The sequence below is a fragment of the Triturus cristatus genome, chromosome 1_2, assembly GCF_964204655.1.
Source record: "Triturus cristatus chromosome 1_2, aTriCri1.1, whole genome shotgun sequence".
In the NCBI taxonomy this organism is placed as follows: Eukaryota; Metazoa; Chordata; class Amphibia; order Caudata; family Salamandridae; genus Triturus; species Triturus cristatus.
In genome coordinates, this window is record NC_140580.1 from 784,751,386 (window position 1) to 784,776,906 (window position 25,521).

Here is a 25,521-nt window from a genome sequence, read left to right on the forward strand (position 1 = left end):
ACCCTGAATTGAGCTTAATTTTTACATTTTGCTCTATCCATTCATTCCTTTGCTCAAACAACTGGCCAACACATTGAGGTTGCACCCTTTATTCATTCCTGCTGAACACATCACTCCCTTTCTGTATAGGAAATAGATGTGCATATATATTAAGTTCGTATTTACACTGTACCTTTGAAGCTTTATTCGAACATTTAAATGTCATGACTTTAGGGTAGTTCTCATCGCATATTTCCAGCAGTCTAAGTCGGGCAGGTGTTTGGTACTCTTTTGATCGAGTTTGACTGGTTAGCCCAGTAGGCATAAATTGGTAAATGTTGACCTTGTGCACAAGTTACCTTTCCCCCAAGCAGTGGCAACATGGTTTTTCCCAAAATAAAACTATTTGCACGTGGGGTTTTCTGGCTTGGAACATTATTAGTTTGCTGATTATATAATGTAGGCTTGACCATGGCATAGTCAATTAAATGTGTGGTTACTCCTTCATAGGTCATTTGTGTTTTTGGCTCAATTTTGAATTGTGTACGTTTGTCTTCAGTGAGTGTATCAGTGCCATCCGGTAAGCAAAGTATATTTTCCTGATATTTGGAAACATTTTAACTGTACCATATCAGAGGAAAGATAGGTTTGCAGAGGGGGCAGTGCAATATGCAAGTGGATATTAACATCATGCATGAAACACATGGGCACTTTCTCCAAATGTTTGCTCCATGGATCACCACTCTCTCACGCTTAAAGTAGAAGATCAAAATAAGAAGTGCTCCGTAGCAGATGAGAGTACACTGTCTCATTGAAAATGTGGTATGCTTACTTTTAAAAATAGAAGTGAACAGACACGAAACCTAAGAACACTGGAGCACCTTAACAATTATTGCTGATGTGGTTTACCTCACTCTGGGAGGAAGATAGGAATCACATAAAAAAGCCAGAAGTATCTTCAAGGTTGTAGTGTTAATCTGTTGTGACACAGAAAGTTTGATTGTGCCTCACATTTCATATTAAACTGCACACCCTGATGTCCCACAAAAGGAGGAGTGGCGGGGAAAGCAACAAATGTTTGGGTTGCGAAAGATAAGATGAAAGGAGAGTGTGAGGCGACAGGGGCTGTTGATGATGCAGAGCAGAGAAAACCTAAATGTAGGTTATACAATGGAGGGAGTCAGTAACATGATGGACTCAGGAACGAGATGGGCAGAAGGTTGGTGGAAAGGCACAGAGAAAAAAAATCTGTTACAAGGAGTGTGGTGTGGTTGGCTTTAGGTCCAAATAATTTCAATGGGGTACAGGTGGCAATGGAAAAGGGGCTACAAGTTTTGACGCAGTAAATTGGATGAATTGAAACTGTCAAAGCCAACCCACCCCACATGCTTACCTTGAACTCAGTTTACAAGGTTAATACCTTTCATGCAAAAATCTTTGTTCAGCTAGTAGGTTATGGTTTCAATTCCAATTGTTTTTTCTTATAAAGCCAATAACGTACAGCTGAGGATTCTTAGGCAACAAAGGACATATTTTCAAATTTGTATCATTATCATCATCATCTTCGCCAGAGGTATGAGCTGTAGAAGTGACCCACTTTTCTAATTGTGATTTACTATCATATTTTGTAATATTGGATTCATATGCAACCCCACTCACCCGCAAGTACTCATTTGTGGAGTTTTTCGGTAAAAGCTTAATTTTATTTGAATTCCGTTTGAGGAAGTGATGGCTCCACCACCGATGAAAGGTCACAAGTCACTCACTCAAATAAAAAAAATGATCTGGGAGCTTGTTGATCAAATTGAAAAATCATTGATCTTGCCTGCCAGATGACCCGGGCATCTGTCTCTACCAGGTAAGCCAAGAGCAGTATACTACACATTTTGATCGTTATTCGATTTTTTGGTACAAAGCCATTTACGTTTTTCAATCAGAGCTGACCCTATAGAAAGGGTAGTACTGATCAGTTCCATGCCACTGTGCAGGCCAACTCTAGATGGTGTTGAGGGCTCGGATCATCGAGAGAACCTACCTTCAGACTTCATAGTTGCTTGCCTACCTCCTCCATCTAACCAAAGTACAGTAGTGAGCTTTCTGTGATCGACAAGGTTTGGGAGTGTTAAGGCATCAGCAAAGTGTTCTGTCTGTTTTGAGCCCAGAATAGATATATATTCACATCACAGATGATATTCAATGATATTCATTACAGAAATCCTGAGAAAACGATATGAGACCATTAAAACATTCTGAGGTTAAGAAAGATCTACGTACCAGAATGTTCAGAGGGCGAATTCTCATCTTTGTACAAAGGCAGAAGTTTTCAAGTTTTAAACAAATAACATTCTCTTTTACTGTTTCAGCTGAGCTTTATAGTGTACATGGCCTTCATCAGTATATGATTTTCTCTAGGCATGTTTCATTCAATGAGTGAGGAGTTTTCTTTTTTAACTTCTTAGAGAATCATGAGTTGGAAGCTCTAACAGATTTCTAGAATGCAAATTTAAAATGCAGTACCTAAGTGAAAACCTCTTTGACACAAGCATAGAGAAGAGTGTTGTGTGGTAGAGCGAGTGGAGTGGTATGTCATAGAGTCTCTTAAACTGGAGGTGTGTACACTGGAGTGGCATGTCTTAGAGTAGAGTGGCGAGTTGTGGAGTAGCGGGTCATAGAGTAGAGTGATGTGTTATAGATTGGCATTTCATAGAGTGTTTTAGAGTGGAAGTGCATAGTGGGCAGTGGCATACAGTGGAGTGGCATGTTCTTGAGTGGAGGGCCGTAGATTACACTGGTGTGTCCTGGAGAGGCATGTCGTAGAGTGAACTTGTGTGTTGTAGAGTGGAATTGCGTGTCATAGAGTGGAGTGCAGTGCTGTATCGCTTAATGTCTTTTAAAATAAGATATATTTTTTATTTTATTTCAAGAGGTACCGTAGTATTTCCTAGGTAGTTTCTAGGAAGTACCGCAGTACTTCGTAAACGTAAAAAAAATGTGTATGCATATAGGTTTAAAAAATAGTAATAAGCCATAGCTCACTTAGAAACCCAGAACATAGCCAAAGTGCTGCCTAAACAATATGGCTGCCGTTTTATCTTGTAAGAGCCAATGATTAACCAGTGATATTGTGTTTTGCCTTTTTTGTCATTGCAGTGTACTGTGGTATACCGCCGCACAATACATCACTACCGTTTTGTCACTTATTACTAAATTAAATGCTGAACCAATTTCAATCAGATAAGAACAAGGACCCGTTCCATCTATCATCCTGCCAAATTTGATAAAAATCAATTCTGCCATTTTGCCGCTACATCTGTCTTAGAAGTCTATGGAAAATGCATTGGTGGAAAAATGTGTTATGGGAGCCCCTTTTTTTCTTTTCAACCCCTTAACTAATCACCTCTAAACTTTGCATCATCAGCCAAAGCGTAAAAAGGGCTAGACTTGTAGTGGTAATGGATCCTGATTTTTAGCCCAACCCGCTGTATTGACACTTGTCTTTGATAATGGGGAACTCTTCACTCATTAATTTAGTAGCTGCAGAAATGTGCCTAGACGGGTGGATGTATTCAAAATAAATCATAAAAATCCTTGTAGCATATACATCTAGTATTTATTTCACAAGCTCAAAAAATGTCAGAGGTGATACTTAGTTGGAATCACTGAAGCAAAAATGTAAGGCACAGCCAACACGTGTTTCGCCTCCTATTGGCTTGCAATCCTGGGGCTTTTTCAAGGCTGTAACGTTGATGATACCAAGCCATAAAATAAATGTGAACACAAAACAAAGTAATACATAGTAAAAGAATGTGTCCAAAATTATCAATACATTTTCTAAATAATAAGGTATTTGTGTAATCGGAACCCTGGCCATGACATGTGTAAAGAAATAGTATCTTCAATGCAATTGAATTGCGGTCGGTTATGCCTTAATGCCATATCTAGCTGTGATAATGCATTAACACCGGGCGTGAAGTTATGTGGTGTCAAAGTCTTATGCAAGCTGTGTAGTAGTCGTAACGCCATACAAATATGGAGATGTACATCTTTCACCGAGAAGTTTGTGAAGGTAACCAGTCACCTATCATAGGTGATAAATGTTTTTTCTTACTGTGTTATTGGTCTTATTCCACCGGGCAGGTAATGCTACAGTATGAGATGCTGTAATTCGATCAAGATAGTACTTTGACACCACATAGCTTCACAGCTGGTGGTATTGCATTATCACAGCTCGATCTGACACTAAGGCATAACCGACCGGGTTTCAGTTGCATTGAAGGTACTATTTCATTACACGTCACGACCAGGATTACCCACATGGACCCTCAGGTGTCCCAGGACCACCTAGCTCCCATCTCCCCACTCCCCCACCTCCTCCTGCCCACCAACCCACGCAATCCCCTCTCACCCAAAGGTAGTTATGTGCTAGAAGCATAACTAACTTAGGAACCGGCTATGTATTTCTTTTCTCTCCTCATATAATCGTGACCATCGATCTGACTCAAATGTTCGAATGGACTTATGTATATCGTTTTACTTCCTCCTTTGTAATTTATTTGCACACACTCTTGATTGTGGCTATAACCATTACTGGAACTTATTTCCTTTCGGAAACAATGTTAACATGCCATGATTCCTTCTAATATGATGTGAACTTGTTTTAAAGAATGAACTATCACATAATGCTACTTAACATCCATTTGCATATACGTGCAATTATGATAATGTACTATAGCTTTTTATTCCTTTTTCTTACTTTTACTCTTTTTCTTCACTGTTCATATGTCACAGTATGATCTGAAATTCTGATTATACAAATACCTTTATTATTTAGAAAATGTATTGATAATTTTGGACACATTCTTTTACTATGCACTACTTTGTTTTGTGTACAGCTTTATTTTATGGCTTGGTATCATCAACATTACAGCCTTGAAAAAGCCCCAGGCTTGCAAGCCAATAGGGGGCGAAATATGTGTTGGCTGTGCCTCACAACAGTGTTACATTTTTGCTTCAGTGATTCTGATAGACTAAGAATCACCTCTGACATTTTTTATCTTGTGAAATAAATATCAGGTGTATATATTACAAGGATTTTTAAGATTTATTACAAATACATCTACTTGTCCTGGCACATTTTGCAGAAAAAGGGATAAGTCTGTAGAGTTTGTGGGGATTCCTCAAATGGTCGCAAAGTTATCAGTCAAAAGTCAGACGAATTTCTATCTCTCGTAATCCTAAGTAAAGAGTGGCTACTGCCACTCATATATATCACAGCAATTCCCTTTCAGGCTCAGAGTGCCGCATAAATGATGCAAAAAAGGCAGCGACGAACTCTGGGGAGGTCTCAGGTTTAGGCGGCGAGCAGCTCCTGTATAGGCACCCCACTAAACCAGTGACACTCTGTATCTGCTCCTCTCACATGTCTGCTGTGAGAAGTTGGCCTGGCATATGCTGTTCCTAGTTATAGGGACACCTTGCACCAGTCCAATTCGACTCCTATTGATGGTAGGTTTAAGACAACCTTTAAAGAAAGCTATCCTAGTGGTAGCTGTGGAGAGCAGCCTTCAGGCTAAGTCTTGAAGGAGTGTTAAGCTTATTGTTTTACCATAATAACCTCTTGAATAACCAAATGAAAGAGTAGCCCACACAGGTATATATGTAAAATATATGTATTTATTCTAGACAGAATCCCACAGTCACTTTATGTGGCTAGTGGCAAAGTTACAATTCAAACAAGCATTTCTAAACACAATAAATAGCACAGAAATCAATGGGCCCCAGGGGGGGACCAAACCATATACTAAAATAGTGGTATAAGAACCACGACAATTCTACAGGCAATGCCTAGGGCATTCAGGATCGCTGGCCCCTTAAGAATCCACCCACAGTTAAGAGGAAGGGGACCCACGGGAGGCGTGTGCAGTGCGAGAAGTTGCTGTCGGGATCGCAATGTTAGCCTATGGAGAATGTCGCGGTTGAATAATTAAGGTTTAAGGACACTTCTAACAACAGTACCAAGTTAAGGCTTGAGACTTAAGGCTTTGGAGGGCCCACCACCACGGAAGTACCGAAGTACCACTGTTACCTGCCCCAGGGAAGCCGGGTGCATAGGTCGATTCTGGTGTCGGGTCGCGGGCTGATTTTCTATGGAAAAGGAGTCCAAACTGCTGCTAGCTGGAAGTGTCGCTGAAGTCGTGAAGATTAAAGTTGAAGAAAAGACAAAGATGAACCTGAAAGCAGAGGGGACAGAGTCTGGGTCACAGCACAGTGACCAGGGAGCTCACAGGAAGGAGCTCGTGGATGTCGGGTGCTTCAGGTGTGGAGGGTACAGCTGGGCTCTGCAGTCACGGGCTCCGGGAGGCTTCAAGGAAGGCCAGCTTCTGGAGGGCGACTGTCCCACGTCGGCTGAGGGTCGCTGCGGTGTTAGTGTCCCGATTGGATCCACTAAGCATTGGCAACCGCAATCCACGCAAGATGAACAATCTTGCGTGGATTGCGGTGCAGACCCACGGGGTCTGAGGGTGCTCTCCTTTGCAGGGAGCGTAGAGCAGGCCTGGAGCAACCAGGGGAACTCTTAGAAAAGAAGATTGTCCTCCGTCAGGGCCCACAAGTCGAGAGACAAGGGACCGCGGGAGGCAGCAAAATGGAGTGCGTAAAAGGGCTCCCACGGGCCACCGGAGCGGGCCAGGGAGCTGAGGGTCGGCACAAATGCTGCTTGAAGGTTGGCTCAAGAATGGGCCAAAGCACAACTTCCCCACTGGTCGGGGTCGTGTGCTGGACAAGAGGTGGCCGGTGTCTCGGGGTATGCGGGGATCTCAACACCCACGTGGTCCAGGGTGCTCAGACTTGCTGGGCACACTCACAGGACGCTGGGATGCACTGGAGACCCACCTCGAGGTCGCTGGAAGGCGTCGAAGGTCGTGAGAGCAACGAAGTTCCAACCGGGTATCTTGTAGTCTTTTAGGTGCCTGCCAAGCAGGGGGATAACTCCTTTATCCCAAGGGAGATTTCTTCAGTCAGCTGGGCAGCAGCTCGTCGAAGGTCAGTTCTGTGAAGTCCTGTACGAATCTAAGGCTCTAGGGCAAAGTTATTCCCATATATCCCCAAGATTAGGGGATGGTCCAAAATAGAGCCTACCAATCAGAGTAGAGGCGGGAAAGGGTGGCTACACCCACTCCCCTTTGTGTGTTTCCCGCCTGGGCGAGGGGCAGGATGCCCCTGAACCGGTTCCAGGCGGTGTATGCAGAATTGGGGCTCTGCAGCTGCCTACGTGCAACTCTGAATGGACATTTGGTGCACCCACCCTGTTCCAATCCACATTATCCTGTCTGGGGAGGTGCTGGCACCTCCCTGCCACAGGAGCCCTATTGTCCAGCTGGAGAGGCTGGGATTTTCCCCAGCAACAGCCAGCCAGAGTCGTGTAGGTGGCGAACAGTAGCCATTTTGTGGTACATGTGCACTTTTAAATTGGTGTCTAAAATATACCGCTTTTCCCATATCACCCTCCTAGCAAGGGGGAATCGTGCCCCCATGCCCATGGCTGGACTGGGGGTATGATTCCTTCATGTTTGACACCAAACACGATATGGTTCTGTGTAGCCAGTCCCAAGTTACAGCGATGACGCAATAACTTATAATGCGGTAGAGTATATGGTATGGCTACACTACAAACAACCCAGTAACGGTGTTACGAAGGTTGCAGAGAGGTCCTACTCATGTAGGGGTCCCCCCTCACTCATACCTCAGCACCCAGCCCTGTAGGATTACCAGGGCCTGCCATAGGGGTGACCTATGAGAGTATATGTGTTGTAATGGTATGGGACATAGGTTACCTACATCCCTGTAAGGGGTGCTAGCACCACCTTACCCAGGCTACGGTAGTGGCCTGGTGGTGTCAGTTTGGGTGGCTGTCCCAGGGTGGCACAATAAGTGCTGCAGCCCTGGTAGGCCTACTGGGGGACCCATGCCCTGGGTACCTAGGGTACCATCTACAAGGGACTGGAAGGGCATGCCCAGCATCCAATTATGTTTGTACCTAGAGTACTCACAACAGTTTTAGGGAGAAAGCAGATAGGCTGGGGTCCTGGATAGCAGGATCCCAGCCAGACTAGTCAAAAACCACTTAAATACCAGGCAAAAAGTTGGGGGCAACCATTAGTCAGATTCCACTCTCCTACATAACCCCCCCCCCAAACGAAAGGAGATAAGGCTAACCTTGTCCAGATAAGCCTTTATTTCCTGAGTGGCCATATAAGGAAGAACCTGTACTAACATGGTTGCTCCCTGTGTCATGGTCCACTTGGGAAATCCTACCCCAAGGGGTTCTAGAGTTTCTCCAAAGTCTAGGGAAATTACCTGTATTGGTTTTTGGGTCAGAGGTGGGCTGGTGGGGTGTCTGAGTCTGGAAGTGAGACCCTACTTGGGTTGGTCTCAACCTCCTCAGATCACTGGCCACTATGGAAGCCTTTCTGCCCATGACGGTGTCATATCTGGCCCTAAGGGTCAACCTCTGGCTGCCTACAGCTGGGGGTTGGATCCCTTTGGCTGGAATAGTGGAGGGCACTGGAAGGTTTGGGGCAGCTAGGCCCCAGGTTTCCCTGTGCTCAACAACATCCATTTGAGGGGTGCCTATACCTAGGGGTAAGGGGGATCCCTCAGTTTGTAGAGGAATATTCACCTGGCTGAAACTACTCTGCTGGGTGTCCCTAATCTGTTGATGAGGGGGTTCCTCTGGGCAGGGGCCCAATAAGGGTCCACTGACCTCCCTGACCTCTGCAGCCCTGGGCTGACTGAGGCAGGGTAGAGAGGGGCAGGATACCTGCTCCAGACTGGGTACCACCTTGGAAGGATCCCCTGCCATCAGAGAGGTGGGCAGGCCAAGCCTGTCCACTTCTGGGGCAGTTACTTCACAAGGGGCAGGGTCAGTTCCCTGAGAAACTGGACCTTTACCTGTAGTCTGGTGGGGGGAAGACTGCTCTTCCTCCCCTATGCTCTCTGTTTGTGTAGAGTGATCCATAGTTTCAGGCTTCACTCTTTCTATTTCCTCCTGGGGTGGAGGTGAGGCCCTCAGGGTCTCATCCCCTCTCTCAGGAATTCCTACCATTTTCAAATGGGCCTTGTGGTCAACCTCAGCCCAGGCTGAGATTTCTAGATCATTCCCCAGTAAACAATCTACAGGCAAGTTTGGGGACACTGCCACCCTCTTGGGGCCAGTGACTCCTCCCCAGCTGAGATTTATCACTGCCATGGGATGATCTTTCCTAACTCCATCAATGTTGGTCACCTGATAGCTAAACCCAGGTAAAAGCTGATCTAGGGGCACTAGCCTCTTGGTCACCATGGTGACAGTGGCCCCTGTGTCCTTATAGGCCACAGCCTTCTGACCATTGATTATTGGTTCTTGTCTGTACCTGCCCAGAATACTGGGGCTCATGGTAAAGTTGGCAAACCCCATGCCACCATCACAGACCATTGTTGCTAATGCAGGGGACCTGGCTAGGCCAGAGTCCACTGGTGTCCCCAAAGAGAACCCAACTAAGTTTTTGGGTGCACTCCCACCACCTGGGGGATTACTACTAGTAGTAACAGGAGGTGTTGGAGCAGGTTTTGGAGGAACATTTTCTTTATTGCCATTTTTAGGACAGCTGGAGTCAGTTTTCCAGTGGCCAGGTTTCTTACAGACATGGCAATAGGGTTTCTTGTTATTAGAGGAAGGATTTTGGGACCCACCCCCAGCACTGGTTTGTTGGGGCCCTTCAGATGACTTTTCTTGTTTATCATCCCCACCTTTCTCTTTGGGCTTAGTGGAATCCTTCTTCTGGTCACCAACTTGGTTCTTAGGCCTGATCCTGGTTCTGACCCATTTGTCTGCCTTCTTTCCCAATTCTTGGGGAGAGGTCAGATCAGAGTCCACCAGGTGCTGGTGTAAAAGTTGGTTCTGACAATTATTAAGAATCTGCTCCCTCATAATGAGATTATACAATCCTTGATAATCATTAACTTTACTGCCATTTAACCAACCTTCCAGTGCCTTGGTTGCACAATCCACAAAGTCTACCCAATCTTGATTCTGTGCTTTCTGGGTGTCTCTGAACTTAAGTCTGTATTGATCAGTGGTTAAGCCAAACCCATCTATTAAAGCAGCTTTCAAGATATAATAATCATCAGCATCCTCTTCTCTTACAGAGAGGAGCTTGTCTCTCCCTTTATCTGAAAAGGAGAGCCACAGGATTGCTGCCCACTGCTCTACAGGGACCCTCTGTACTCTACAGGCCCTTTCAAGAGCAGATATCCATTTGTGGATATCATCCCCATTCTGATAGGGGGGCACAATCTTGTGGAGGTTCCTATTGTCAGGGACTCTCTCTCTAACTCTAGGGGTTTCATTACTGCCACCAGGGATCTCTAGACCCCACTTTCTTGAAGCTTTCTGAAGCTCCAGGGTTTCCCTGTCTAATGCTAACTGTTCTCTTTTAAGCTCAAGCTTAGCCTGCTCAAATTTGATCAGTCTGCATTTCCTCTCATGAGAGGTTTCTCTTCTCTGAGAAGAGGCAGAGGACCCTTTGGATCCCTTAGAATGGTTGGATCCCACTGAGGGGGATCTGTTCCTTCTTGGACCCACCACTCCCCTTTTAAGGGTGGAAGGAGTGCCTCTTGGGCCATCACTTCCATGCTGTGAGTGGTTTGTGTCTTCCAGGTCAGGATTTTCATCCTCTTCCTGATCCTCTTCAGATTCCACTCTGGGAGTGTCCTCTTCTGAGGGGTGCCCACCCACTCTGTCCGTCCCTCTGGATCCTATGGACTCCATAAAGTCTGCTATGAGCAGGATCTCCTTGAGACGTTTTGTGTTGGCACCTCTTTCTGTCTTCAGTCCCCTAAGGGTGCACATTTCCCTGAGCTCTGCAAAGGTGAAATTATCATACTTATCTACTGGGACCCTCTGGGGTCCTTCCATAGCCTTAGTGCCACCTGAAGACATGTTTAGTGTAGTGAGGTATCTACCTACACTAAGTGTGGCCTACTGAACCCTCTCTTGAGTTGTAGTCAAGGTGTGCTAAACCCTCTACACACAACTCCAAGTTCAGTAGAACTTATTGTATTCTAGCTTGAATTTATATGTACCTTTGGTACCTTGTGGCTTTCACTTTAGAAATTCAATTTGTTATCTGGTAAAACAATGGCAAGCTTGAATCCCACCGCTGCACACCAATGTGAGAAGTTGGCCTGGCATATGCTGTTCCTAGTTATAGGGACACCTTGCACCAGTCCAATTCGACTCCTATTGATGGTAGGTTTAAGACAACCTTTAAAGAAAGCTATCCTAGTGGTAGCTGTGGAGAGCAGCCTTCAGGCTAAGTCTTGAAGGAGTGTTAAGCTTATTGTTTTACCATAATAACCTCTTGAATAACCAAATGAAAGAGTAGCCCACACAGGTATATATGTAAAATATATGTATTTATTCTAGACAGAATCCCACAGTCACTTTATGTGGCTAGTGGCAAAGTTACAATTCAAACAAGCATTTCTAAACACAATAAATAGCACAGAAATCAATGGGCCCCAGGGGGGGACCAAACCATATACTAAAATAGTGGTATAAGAACCACGACAATTCTACAGGCAATGCCTAGGGCATTCAGGATCGCTGGCCCCTTAAGAATCCACCCACAGTTAAGAGGAAGGGGACCCACGGGAGGCGTGTGCAGTGCGAGAAGTTGCTGTCGGGATCGCAATGTTAGCCTATGGAGAATGTCGCGGTTGAATAATTAAGGTTTAAGGACACTTCTAACAACAGTACCAAGTTAAGGCTTGAGACTTAAGGCTTTGGAGGGCCCACCACCACGGAAGTACCGAAGTACCACTGTTACCTGCCCCAGGGAAGCCGGGTGCATAGGTCGATTCTGGTGTCGGGTCGCGGGCTGATTTTCTATGGAAAAGGAGTCCAAACTGCTGCTAGCTGGAAGTGTCGCTGAAGTCGTGAAGATTAAAGTTGAAGAAAAGACAAAGATGAACCTGAAAGCAGAGGGGACAGAGTCTGGGTCACAGCACAGTGACCAGGGAGCTCACAGGAAGGAGCTCGTGGATGTCGGGTGCTTCAGGTGTGGAGGGTACAGCTGGGCTCTGCAGTCACGGGCTCCGGGAGGCTTCAAGGAAGGCCAGCTTCTGGAGGGCGACTGTCCCACGTCGGCTGAGGGTCGCTGCGGTGTTAGTGTCCCGATTGGATCCACTAAGCATTGGCAACCGCAATCCACGCAAGATGAACAAAGCAGCTGCTGGTGCAGACCCACGGGGTCTGAGGGTGCTCTCCTTTGCAGGGAGCGTAGAGCAGGCCTGGAGCAACCAGGGGAACTCTTAGAAAAGAAGATTGTCCTCCGTCAGGGCCCACAAGTCGAGAGACAAGGGACCGCGGGAGGCAGCAAAATGGAGTGCGTAAAAGGGCTCCCACGGGCCACCGGAGCGGGCCAGGGAGCTGAGGGTCGGCACAAATGCTGCTTGAAGGTTGGCTCAAGAATGGGCCAAAGCACAACTTCCCCACTGGTCGGGGTCGTGTGCTGGACAAGAGGTGGCCGGTGTCTCGGGGTATGCGGGGATCTCAACACCCACGTGGTCCAGGGTGCTCAGACTTGCTGGGCACACTCACAGGACGCTGGGATGCACTGGAGACCCACCTCGAGGTCGCTGGAAGGCGTCGAAGGTCGTGAGAGCAACGAAGTTCCAACCGGGTATCTTGTAGTCTTTTAGGTGCCTGCCAAGCAGGGGGATAACTCCTTTATCCCAAGGGAGATTTCTTCAGTCAGCTGGGCAGCAGCTCGTCGAAGGTCAGTTCTGTGAAGTCCTGTACGAATCTAAGGCTCTAGGGCAAAGTTATTCCCATATATCCCCAAGATTAGGGGATGGTCCAAAATAGAGCCTACCAATCAGAGTAGAGGCGGGAAAGGGTGGCTACACCCACTCCCCTTTGTGTGTTTCCCGCCTGGGCGAGGGGCAGGATGCCCCTGAACCGGTTCCAGGCGGTGTATGCAGAATTGGGGCTCTGCAGCTGCCTACGTGCAACTCTGAATGGACATTTGGTGCACCCACCCTGTTCCAATCCACATTATCCTGTCTGGGGAGGTGCTGGCACCTCCCTGCCACAGGAGCCCTATTGTCCAGCTGGAGAGGCTGGGATTTTCCCCAGCAACAGCCAGCCAGAGTCGTGTAGGTGGCGAACAGTAGCCATTTTGTGGTACATGTGCACTTTTAAATTGGTGTCTAAAATATACCGCTTTTCCCATATCACCCTCCTAGCAAGGGGGAATCGTGCCCCCATGCCCATGGCTGGACTGGGGGTATGATTCCTTCATGTTTGACACCAAACACGATATGGTTCTGTGTAGCCAGTCCCAAGTTACAGCGATGACGCAATAACTTATAATGCGGTAGAGTATATGGTATGGCTACACTACAAACAACCCAGTAACGGTGTTACGAAGGTTGCAGAGAGGTCCTACTCATGTAGGGGTCCCCCCTCACTCATACCTCAGCACCCAGCCCTGTAGGATTACCAGGGCCTGCCATAGGGGTGACCTATGAGAGTATATGTGTTGTAATGGTATGGGACATAGGTTACCTACATCCCTGTAAGGGGTGCTAGCACCACCTTACCCAGGCTACGGTAGTGGCCTGGTGGTGTCAGTTTGGGTGGCTGTCCCAGGGTGGCACAATAAGTGCTGCAGCCCTGGTAGGCCTACTGGGGGACCCATGCCCTGGGTACCTAGGGTACCATCTACAAGGGACTGGAAGGGCATGCCCAGCATCCAATTATGTTTGTACCTAGAGTACTCACAACAGTTTTAGGGAGAAAGCAGATAGGCTGGGGTCCTGGATAGCAGGATCCCAGCCAGACTAGTCAAAAACCACTTAAATACCAGGCAAAAAGTTGGGGGCAACCATTAGTCAGATTCCACTCTCCTACATCTGCTTTTCTAGCAAAGTTTTTAAGCATAGGATTAGCACAGTGCCATTCATGCCGAGCTAGAAAGGGACAACGTTTTTTGTCATTTTTATAGCATAGGATTAGCTAATGTCATCCATGTCGAGCTGAAAAATGCCGAAAGCTTCTTGAGGTGGGGTGTGATGTGGGTTCGACTGGGGAGGTCGATGATGAGGCTGGCCTCTGAGTTTTAAATTGTCTGTAGTCTCTACAGGAGGCATGTGGGCATTCCTACAAAGTGTGTTCCCATAGTCCAGCCTGCTGGTGACAGCGGTCCTTCTGGTTTTGACTGGAGCCACCTGAAGGTCTTGCACAGCATGCGTAGGGTGTGGAAGCAGGCAGAGGAGACTGTGTTTACCTGTTTTCTTCATAGATAGCTTGCTGTCCAAGATGATGCCAAGGCTGTGGGTGTGGTCTGTCTGGGCGGGGGAAGGGCTGAGTTCAGCAGGCCACCATGCGTCGTTCCATGAGAGGAGGTGTGCCCAAAGATGAGGACTTCCATCTTGGCCATGTTCAGCTTGAGACAGTTTTCCTTCATCCAGTAGGAGACATTCCTCAAACGTCTGTGGAAGTTGGCTCTGGTAGTGGAAAGGTCTTCTAACAGCAAGAGGACGAGCTGGGTGTCGTCAGCGTAGGAGATGATGTTGAGTCCGTGTGATCTGATGGCATTGGCCAGGGGGGTCATGTACTTGTTGAAGAGAGTGGGGCTGAGGGAAGATCCTTGGGGGAAGCCTCAGATGATGTTCTTGGGTTCTGAGGTGAACGCTGGGAGACTAACATTTTGGGTTCTTCCGGTGAGGTATGAAGCAATCCATTTGAGGGCATCTCCATGGATGCCAATGGGGTGAAGTCTGTTTATCAAGATGTGATGGGAGACGGTGTCGAAGGTGGCTGACAGGTACAGGAGGAGAAGGGCTTCTATTTCTCTGCTATCCAGGCGGGTCCTGATTTCATCGGAAGCTGAAATCAGTGTTCTCTCTTAGTTGTGGTTTGCTTGAAATCTAGATTGAGAGGGTTCCAGTTGGTCACTGCATTCTAGGTGTTTGGTGAGTTGCTGGTTGATTGTTTTCTCGAGAACCTTTGCTGGACAGGGGAGTAGAGAGATGGGCCAGTAGTTCTTCGGTGCTGTTGGGTTGGTGAATGGTTTTTTCAGAAGGGGCCCCACTTCAGCGTGTTTCCAGTCCTCAGGGAAGGAGGCTGAGGTGATGGAAGTATTCAGGACTTTCTTGAGCATGTCTTCAATTGTCTTGCTCCTAAGGTTGAAGGTGTGATGGGAACAGGGGTAAATGGGTTCTCCTGAGTGCACGGAGTTCATGGTGGAGATTGTGGCTTGAGTTGTGAGAGAGTCCCAATGGGTGAGCAGGTGTTTAGGTTTTGTGTTCAATGGTGTGAGCATGCTGATGCTGTGGGTGGTGGTAAGCTGGGGTTTGAAGTTTCTGTGGAAGACTGAGATCTTGCTGTGGAAGAAGTCCGCCAGGGTGTCGGACAGTTCTTGGAAGGATGTGATGTTGTTCCTAGCGGCTGCGGAGTTGGAGAACTCCTTCACAATGGCGAAGAGCTCCTTGCCGTGGTTTGTGCTGGCTTCTATGCAGTCTTCTTGGGCGCTCTTCTTTGTTTCTTTCAGGAGGCAGTGGTACTGGTTGAGTGCTGTCTTGAAGGTGGTATGGTCTCCTGTCTTCATGCTGGTGCACCACTTCCTTTCTAGGTGCTGGCAGCTGCGTTTGGTGGATTTCAGCCCCGCTTTGAACCAGCTGGCTCTCCTGACAGGTCCTTTGGAATTGGCTGGCTTGGCGGCGGCGGTTGTGTCAGCGCATTCAGTCATCCACTTGGAGAAGTGCTTTGCAGCCTGTTTGGAGTTGAATTTTGTGCCTGGGAGGTGGGAGTTAAGAGTGTTGTTTCAATGGTCTTGTGATATCTTTTTCTAGTTTCTGTGCGTTGAGCTTGGGGGTATGGTGCCTGTGTTGGTAGGTCCTGAGATGGTGAAGTGGACGCTGTAATGGTTGGTCCAGGTGAGCTATGAGACTTGGCTATACTTGACCCTGTTGCTGTACGTGAAAATAAGGTTGAGTGCATGTCCTGCGGTGTGAGTAAGGCCGGTGACAAGATGCTTGAGGCTGATGTTGCTTATGCTTTCCTGGAGGTCGACTGTGTTGGTGTTGTTGTGGTCGACGATGTGAAAGCTAAGATCCCCTAGGAAGATGTAGTGCTCAGAGTTGAGGGAGATCGTGGCGATGAGATCAGGGATGCTGTTGCAGAAGCTGGAGTGTGGTCCTTGTGATCTGTAGATAAGGGTGCCTGCCATGGTGCTTTTTCTGTCTGTGTCGAGTTGGAAGTTTAGATGCTCCATTATCGGGTCGAGTCGTCTGATGGCATTTCCACCTCCGTGTTTGTTGGTTCAAGTCCAGGTGTGTTATCTTGTAGCCTTTGGGGGTGGCTATGGCAATGTCCGGCGCGCAGGCAGGGTTCAGTCAGGTCTCTGTGAGGAAGATGACGTCCGGGGTGAGAGATAAGATCATGTCCCAGGTCTCCGTGGCATGTTTGCCGAGCAATCGTGCGTTGAGTAGAATGCACTGGAGCTGTGCCATGGCGGTGTTGGCCTACGTGCTGGACGTAATCGTGTTTGTGGTGTCTCCGCCATTGTTTGTTGCTTGGGTGTTGCAGTTAAAGTGACAGTGCTGACAGGAGAACGGTCCTCCGGTGAGGCACGGAGATGTGCATCAGCAGTTGTTGTTGTTGGACCCGGAATTCAGGGCTCGGAGATCTGCAGCAGTGTAGCCTTGCGGGTTGGAAGAACTATGGTTCCTGGCTCTGGGTGCGGTCCAAGCACGGACGGGCACAGACAAGCTTGCCTTTTGCATTCATTCAGCATAATTTACCACCATCTCCAAGGAGGAGGTAAATCTGTGCGGATTGGGGCCAGTATTTCCACCCGACAGGGGAAATCATATAATTGGTCCCAATATCCTAAGGTCAGCCCATTATTCCCCATTCTTAGGTCTGCTCTATAGATATTTACAATGTGTGAGTTAGCATTGTCCACATTCACACGTCCGTGCAAGATCGTTTAATGAAATGCTGTTCTACAAGCTTCATTCACAAACAGTTTAATTTTCACAGCTGACTCTGGTGATGTTGTTGAATATAGACCTCATTCCATGATCTTAAATACATTTTTTCTATTTTTCTGTTTCGATCTCAAGGAAGGATCGATATGCACACTGGATATAGTCTATCGTTAATTCCCACAAAAAGAGTTGCTGCCTCTAAATCCACAGTTGGGGTTATAGTAAACCTCGTAGATTTAGACGAATTGGTAATTCTGACCATCCTTGCAACACATTGAGCTGTCATTGTAAAGAATATGTTGCCAAAAGCCAAAGTCCTAGATAACACTCCTCCTGGTTCAGCGGATACTTAAAGTTATCTCTTAGTCTCCGAAGTCCATGAACCTTCAGAAGCACCTGTCTATGGCTGACACAAGAAATGATTCAAGTGTCACTGCCTATGCTGCGTGATATTATGTGGGGCTTTTGCATTAATGGTAGTGCAGATTCCCTCAATAAAGTAATGCATGTTTGCAAACAGATATGCAGCGGTTACGTTTCATTTACAGGCCTTGTTATTACGCATTTCATTGCATTGAATCAGGAAATTGACAAAGTATATAATTAAATTGTCAGCCAAGCAGTTAGCAATACTATGACAATTTATAAAGAAAATCTAGTGACTGCAGAAAAGGCTTCTCTTGGAATGCTCCAACTCTGCTAACAGCCATTTTTTGGTTGGATGAAAGATTATCATGTTGTGCAGTTCTCTTAACCCTCTTCTCTTAATATCCTTTGTAATGTATTGTAGCGACAATCTCAAACATTTAAATTGAGAAACTTATTGAACTCGTGGTAACCTTTGTTCAGTGTTTGTCATGGTTTACCAGTGGCTTGCAAGCCCCATGTGCAAAGCAATCAGCCCTGGAATGTTCTTCCTGCTAATTTTTGTATGAACATGTGACAACTCAGTTTAAATTGCTTATCTGCAAATGTTTCTTTTTTAGAAGAGAGAGGATGGTGATGTTTGCAGCTTTAAAATACGATGTACATTCTGAATGGCTGCAAAAATCCTATTTGAGCATTACTTGTTAGGACCCCCTCCCCCACCCGATTATGACTAGATGCAGTCAATTGGATAAATTCCAGTGCACTACACACCCAACACATAGGTTAAGTTAAATATGAGTAAACATACCCTTGGCCTTTTATTTTTGGTGCACTAATAATTTAAATATTAAAACCTTTTGTCGTGTTTTCAGTGATATAGAAGCACGCATGGTTTTCTTTTCGTATTATTGATAGTAATGTCATATATATTACTAAGGACATTACATTACTGTTGTTTCAGTAATGGTAATATTTTTTAAGGGTGGGCGTAGTTCCCGAAGTAGCACTTCGCGAAGCTACGCAAAGTGAAGTTCGCACTATGCGAGCTACGCGTAGCACTTCGCGAACTGCGTAGTAATATGTTTGCACTGGGCAAGATGTTGTTTTCAATGATTGCACAGTGCGGACAAGCAACCGGCACTGTGCAATCATTGAAAATGGCATCTTGCACAGTGCGAGCTGTAGTTTTCTGCTGCTCGAGTAGATTTTTACTCGAGCGGCAGCTTTCTCAACGCGAACTGGTAGTTTCTCATCGCGAGCGGTCGCGAGCATACGCGACCCCTCGCAATGAGAAACCTGACCTCCTCGCGTTGGGAATCTCGCCGGGAGGTTTATTTTCCATGCTCGCGATCGCCAACTTGATGTTGCTGATCGCGAACAAGGAAAAAGTCTCGCCGGGATGTAATTTTGCTTGCTCGTGGTCGCCAACTTGACGTTGAGGACCGCGAGCAAGCAAAAAATGACCGCAGCACTATGCAACACTACGCTACGCGTGTTCGCACTGTGCTACGTGCAGTTCGCGTCACTGAGAATGCTGGAAACCGAGGTATACTTCGGAAGGTGATAGAGGAGCCTGGCAACAGCATTTTGCATGAGTTGCAGTCTGTGGATAGTGGCTTTATCGGCTCCCAAGTATAAGACATTGCCATAGTCTAGTCGAGAGGTGACAAGGGCTTGGATCACCGACCTCTGAGATGAAAAAGGGATCAACCATAAGATCTTTTTTAGCCACTTAAGCACAGCAAAGCAAGTGGCCATCACCTTGGCCACTTGTTGTTTCATGGATAATGCTTCATCGATGATGATAACCCAGGTTTTTGAACACAGAGTGGGAGGGGTGCCCAGTTCATCATGCCAGTGCTGCGGCCCCCAGAGATCAGGTTTTTTGATCAACAAAAGGCTCAGCACTGAGCCCTGCGGAACGCCACAGGGTGAAACATGGGAATTAGACCTGGCCAAGGAGGAGGAGACCTGGAAGGTTCGGTCCTTGAGAAAGGAGTATAACCAATTCAGGGCCACTCCTTCAAGACCCAGTGTTCGCAATTCCCCCAAGAGAATCTGGTGGGACACAATGTCAGAAGCAGCGCTGTGATCTAATAGGATGAGAGCCACAGTATCACCCTCATCCAAGCGGTGCCTTAGTGTCTCTGTCACCCCCAAAAGGGTGGATTCTGTAGAATAGCCCGCCCTGAACCCAGATTGGGAGGGGTGAAGACAATTCTGGGTTTCCACGAAGGAAGACAATTGGCCATTGACATGCTTCTCCAGAGTTTTTAGAAAGTAGAGACCTAGGACAGAAATTAGACAGGTTAGAGGTTAGAGGGTCTTTAGGAGGGGAAGGACTATAGTGTGTTTCCATCTTTGTGGGACTATTCCTTCCTTCAGAGAGTTGTTAAGTAGATCCATTAGCACAGATAGTAAGGAGGGGTCCAGCTGGCGCAGCAGATGGTGAGGGAGGGGTTCAAGAGGAGAACATGATTTGATGGTCTGAAGGATGCAATTGAAAGATACGGTGTCCAGAGGGGCCCAGATGTCCAATTGTGGTGAAGGGACGACTGCACAGATGGAACCAGGGTTCTGCCTGTTATTGGACTGGCCAACCACGTCCAAATTAGCTCCCTGTGAGCCTTTACGCAGCAGCTGAGAGTGTATATTAGCAACTTTGTTGGTAAAAAAGTGAGCAAGTTCCTCTCATTGGTTATAGGAGAGAATCAATCAATCAGGAGTTTGTTAAAGTGCGACTAGTCACCCGTGAGGGTCTCAAGGCGCTAGGGGTGGGGGGGGGTGCAGGTTCCATTCCATCAAGGACGGGGTCTGTCAAAGAGCCAGGTTTTGAGGTTTCTTGCAAAGATGGAGAGTGATGTTGTCTGCGGTGGAGCGGAAGGGCGTTCCATGCTTTGGCCGCGAGGAAGGAGAAGGAGCGGCCTCCCGATCTGGTCTTTCTGGTGCGGGGGACCATGGCATAGGAGAGCTGGGCTTATCATAGCGTCCTTTGGGTGCGTGGAATTTGAGTCGGCTGTTCAGGTATGCTGGTCCGGTGCCGTGGCGTGCCTTGTGTGCGTGGGTGAGTATCTTGAAGGTGATTTTCACCTCGACGGGGAGCCAGTGGAGTGTGCGCAGGTGCTGGGAGATGTGGCAGTGTTTTGGCAGGTTAAGGACCAGTCTTGCGGCGGCGTTCTGGATGTTCTGGTGAGGGCGTCAAATGTCCACGGTCATAGAGTTGCTTTACCACCTTAAAGTGAGTGTTAGCACAGTTTTGGGCCTTCAAAATCTTTTGAGAGTAAAACTCGTCCCGGGCCGATCTACAAAGACTGTGGTAGACTTTTAAAGCATTTTCATAAGATGTTTTGTCATCTTCAGTGTAGGATATCCTCCAGTGCCTTGCTAAGACCTTGCATAGCTTTTTCTCGCGTTTTAGCATATCGTTAAACCAAGCTGCGGGGGCAGAACACGGCTCGGGTGTTTAGCTGCGAGCGGGAGACACTTTTCCACCGCTCCCATAAGCCAGTTATGGGCAAGTTCCTGATCAGTGATGGAAATATGATCGAGGTCAGGTCTAGAATCGCAGAGTAGTTTGTTAAGAGTTGTAACGTTCATTTTAAACCAGTTCCTGATTATGCGTTCTGGGGCCAAATAGGTCCGTGGAAGCGGGGAGGCAGTTTCCAGGGTAAAAGGCACTGCAACATGGTGGGACCAGGTTAAAGGGCAAGTGGGGCGCTTTTTAGGTCGGTAGATAAGAGAAATTTGGATCTAACAAGTGCCCGGCCACATGTGTGGGGCAATGATTGCACAGTCTCAAGTTGAAGGCCCCAAGGTCAGCAGTAAGCGAATTGCCGGAAGTGCATTTGGGGTCTTCCAGATGCACTTTGCAAAGGGCTCCTGACGCAGCGCCAACAGATCTTGTACAGAAAAGATGGACCTATCCATCGTAAAAGGACCAGGGGTTAAGGCCCCAGGCGGATGCGGACAGGCGCACGCAGACAGGCTTGCCTTAGGCTCACCAGCAGCGCGCCCACTGCATGCGTCTACTCCGTGGCCATCTTATGAAGGGCCGTAGCGTGGGAGCTGGACTGCAAACTGCCAAGAAGAAGTGGTGCCATCAGTATGGCCGCAGAGTACCAGAAACGATTAGGAAGTGCACGTAGCGCAGATTAGAAAGAAGACCCCCCGTGGTCCCACAAGGACCTAGAATACCATCAAGTACATGTGAGCACAAGCAATATAGGAAAATAGATCGCTGTACCAGCGTGCAATTTTAATAGTAATAACAATGCAAATTCATACTCCATTTCTTACAGTAAAATCATGTGGAAGACAAGAGGAAAGAAAAGGGGTAGAGCAAAGCCTACTCGCCCAGAAAATGGGTAGAGCAAAGACTACTCGTTCCGCAACAGTAATGTACTTTCCTCTGTATAAGCTTTGTGCAGTTCAATTATTCTGCCAATTATCACAGTGCCTCACGCATTCATTACACTTTCATTTGTATACATTAGTTATTATGTTTATTTGACAATTGTTTTTGTCAAATTCGAACAATTTGATTTTTGTTTTGCACTTTTTTAATGCAGCACATATCTTTTATTGAGTTGATCTTGTTTTGAAAATTCACTTTTATATTAGAGAACCATTGTTTTATTATGAATTTGTAGTTATTGTTACTAACTGCAGAAATGTGGATTTTTGTTCCTTGATCAAGCTGTGCTGGACACTTGGAGAGAGCTCCTAAAGCATGCGTATGGAGCAACAACAGTACTGCATGGATTTTCATTTTTTCTTAATTTTTACTAAAATACACTAATTCTTCATGCATTCTTCTCATTCTAATAGACCAGCATAATGGAAACCCTTGGTTGTTAAACTAAGTGTTTACTTATTAGAAAATATAAGGTTACAATGTGGTCGCTGCTGAAAGATGTATAACTACATACAATGATTTCATACAGGTTTTACTAGAAATCATCTGAATTGGCTCTGCATGTGTTAAAGATGATTGTAATGTATTTCATATTTCTTTTTTCCAACAGCTTCCTTGTCAGCTTCATGGTAGATGCTCGTGGGGGCTCGATGAGAGGTAGCCGTCATAATGGTATGAGGATTATTATCCCACCCCGCAAGTGCACAGCGCCAACGCGCATCACCTGCCGCTTGGTCAAGAGGCACAAGTTGGCTACCCCACCACCGATGGTTGAAGGAGAGGGACTTGCCAGCAGGCTAGTGGAAATGGGGCCTGCAGGTGCTCAGTTTCTAGGGTGAGTAGCAACAAATCATCAAGATTGATTTTTTTCATCACTCCTCTCAAATTAGTCATCATGTGGACTTGAACAAGTCAAATAGGCTCTAGAGGCAGGCTTTCATACCCCTGCTGTGAGAAGCTGGAAGCCTAGACAGCAATGGGGCTTAATCCACTAAGGCTCATGGGGGCGGAATCAAAATACTAGTACCAAAACAAGCGGACTCCCATTTGCGTTTAATTGTACATTAATTCTATACATTACACAGGCGATCAAATCAGTATGCCTGATTGCATTAATCTACTTTTTTAAATAAATGATTAGTAATCAGCGCAACTTATATTTACATGGGTATACAAACATATTTGACGTACAAAAACAACAAGAAACAAAATGAGTGATTCACACAAAAGAATGCAAACACCCCTCTCTGGGACCTCATTCACTATCAATAAGATAAAATCGAAAAAGGAGTGATATAACTTCTATGTCAACCCAGGGATACCGTAACTTTATATTTGTGCCTTTTTGATTTCTTTTGTGTGACTCATTCATTTTGTTTCTTGTTGTTTTTGTATGTCCAATATGGATGTATAACCATGTAAATATGATATGTAGTGCTGACTACGAATCATTTATTGAAAAATATTTAGTAATTCAAGCATGCATACTGATGTGATTGTCTGTGTGATGTATACTATTAATGTACAAGTACTTGTTCTCCTGTGTCAAGCCAGACGGCCATATTTCTGTAAATTTAAAGACTGGATGATTATCATCCTAAATACATCTGGACATACCAATATGGTTAACATTCACAAGATCATGATGAGCTTTTCCAGTTAGGATCGGCTTACCTTCAGAAAATGTTTTTTCAATATAGATACTGATCTCATCTTTTCAACCCCTCCTTGCTCTTGTGAGGTATACATATACCATAAAATGCATTGGAGTGCGCTGACATCCTGGCAGGCAAGGGATTGTTAAAGTGATAAGCATCGAAAGCCCACCATGATTTGATAAACATGAATTAACTCACTTAAAAGTGTTTGTTGCTGTAAGTGGTGCGATGATGACAAAGTGTAGGTCCTGTCATAATGACAGTCTGTTCCTAATTTCCCCTTCTTATTTTCTCTTCCTGCTGCATGGATGTTATTCAGTAAACTGCACCTTCCTACCAATCTTCCCCTTCTAAATGAAGGGGAGAGCTTGGTTGGCCGAATCCTGCAGCTTGGGCCGCAAGGAACAAAATTTATTGGGTAGGATGCTGTATTTCCAGAAGGAGAGATGCAGAATGTCTGAAATTTATTTCTTCTGTTTCAGCTTTTTTTTCTCATCCCCATGGTTTATCTTTTATTTTTTCCTACCACTTTCAGTTGTTATGTCACTGAAAGGCAAATCATAGTGGCTTCACCTTTTATAGCTCTGCTGACTGTCCTGTGCTTAAAGGCATGTGTAATCCACTGCAAGCATTCTGCTTTTCATAACCGCTGTACATTTTTGTTTTCCAAATTAGACTGTTTGCAACATCAAATACATCTTAGCATACATTATTAGTCTTTTAATTTCACCCTTGGTATGGAGAAGGTATTCACACGCTTTCATCCAGCATAGATGGTATCCATCCTAAACTCAACGGAGGCCCTTAATTTCAGGGGAGGATGTTTAAATTATTTTCAGCAGTGACCTCTGTGTGTGCTTCTCTGCTTTGATAAATTGGGATGGTGGATCAGCCAGTGTGATTTTGTACTTCACTGGTATGAAATATAGCCATAGTAGACTTGTTTTACAAACACGAGATGAAGTAGAAAATAAAGTGTGTTTGATTTAATAGCCAGCCAGCTGTGTAAATCAGTTCAACTAAATACCTGTTTCAGATACCGCCACTTCTGCAAGTTTGTCTATCGAATAAATATTTATAGACCTCAGAGATCATCTGCAAGAATCTCTTGTGTCACATTTATAGTTCAGATGAGGTACAAAGGTAGCATTACTTAGACAGCGCTAAGCACTGCAGGCAGCTTTTGATGTTTTTACAAAAAGTGAGAAAGTTGATCTCTAATTTCAGCTGCATAGTCATGGACGCCCAATGTTTTAAACCTTGAACTCTGAACGTTTTTTCCATCATACCAATCCCATCTGTACTTTGGTATAGAGAGGAGGAACATGGAGATCCTCTGAAGAGTGATAGAAGAAACATGTTCAGAGAATTTGTTAGTGAATGAAGGAGCGCATGCATGATGAAAAAATGCTGTCTTAAATAGGAGCATTAAAAGAGTTTTCATATGCCCCGGTAGACAGTGCAGTTCCCTGAATGTGGCCCGGATTTGTACAAATTTCCTAAAAGTAAAAGAGAACTCAAGCTGCAGCCTTCCGAATATGTTACAGATTTACTATACCACTTTGGCAGGGACACAATTACCCTTTGAGAAAAATTCAGAAATGGTAGCACTCAGCCCAAGAGAAAAAATAGGCTATTGACACCCCATTACTTGGGAGGAAATAAGGACTCTAAGTTGTCCTTATACACCCAATCAAAATCCCAAGGTGTCTTGTCGCTCTAGAATGGGTTGGACTAAGCCCAATGGAAAGGGGCCACAGGTTGGAATCCTATGAGTGAAGGGAATTCCTGGTCAGAAGTACATGACTTGTAGGGGTATAACTCCAAGGAGTTATACCCCTTCATCCACCAATGAACTACCTTCAGAGCCACAGGTAGCAAAAAATCGTGCTACTATCCCTGCTGAAGATGTTTGACAAAATTGGTGTGCCATCTGCATAAATCTAACAGAAAATACTCTCTACATTTAGCAGATGTGCCAGAAGAGTGATATACAATTTAATCATTAAACAGGATAACAAAGACCTTTAAGGATCTATCCTAGGCTTTTGGTTGAGCATTGAA

At 45.9% G+C, this 25,521-nt stretch overlaps 1 protein-coding gene across 32 annotated transcripts in view; it reads left to right on the top strand.

The window, feature by feature from the left end:
• Window positions 1-25,521, top strand: part of ANK3 (ankyrin 3) — a 1,906,984-nt gene that overhangs the window by 1,598,269 nt on the left and 283,194 nt on the right. For all 32 annotated transcript variants that reach the window (XM_085608804.1, XM_085608807.1, XM_085608799.1 and 29 more), the window contains one exon: window positions 22,410-22,634. In XM_085608804.1, the coding sequence (XP_085464930.1) occupies window positions 22,410-22,634 (225 nt within the window). The remainder of the gene's footprint in view (window positions 1-22,409; window positions 22,635-25,521) is intronic.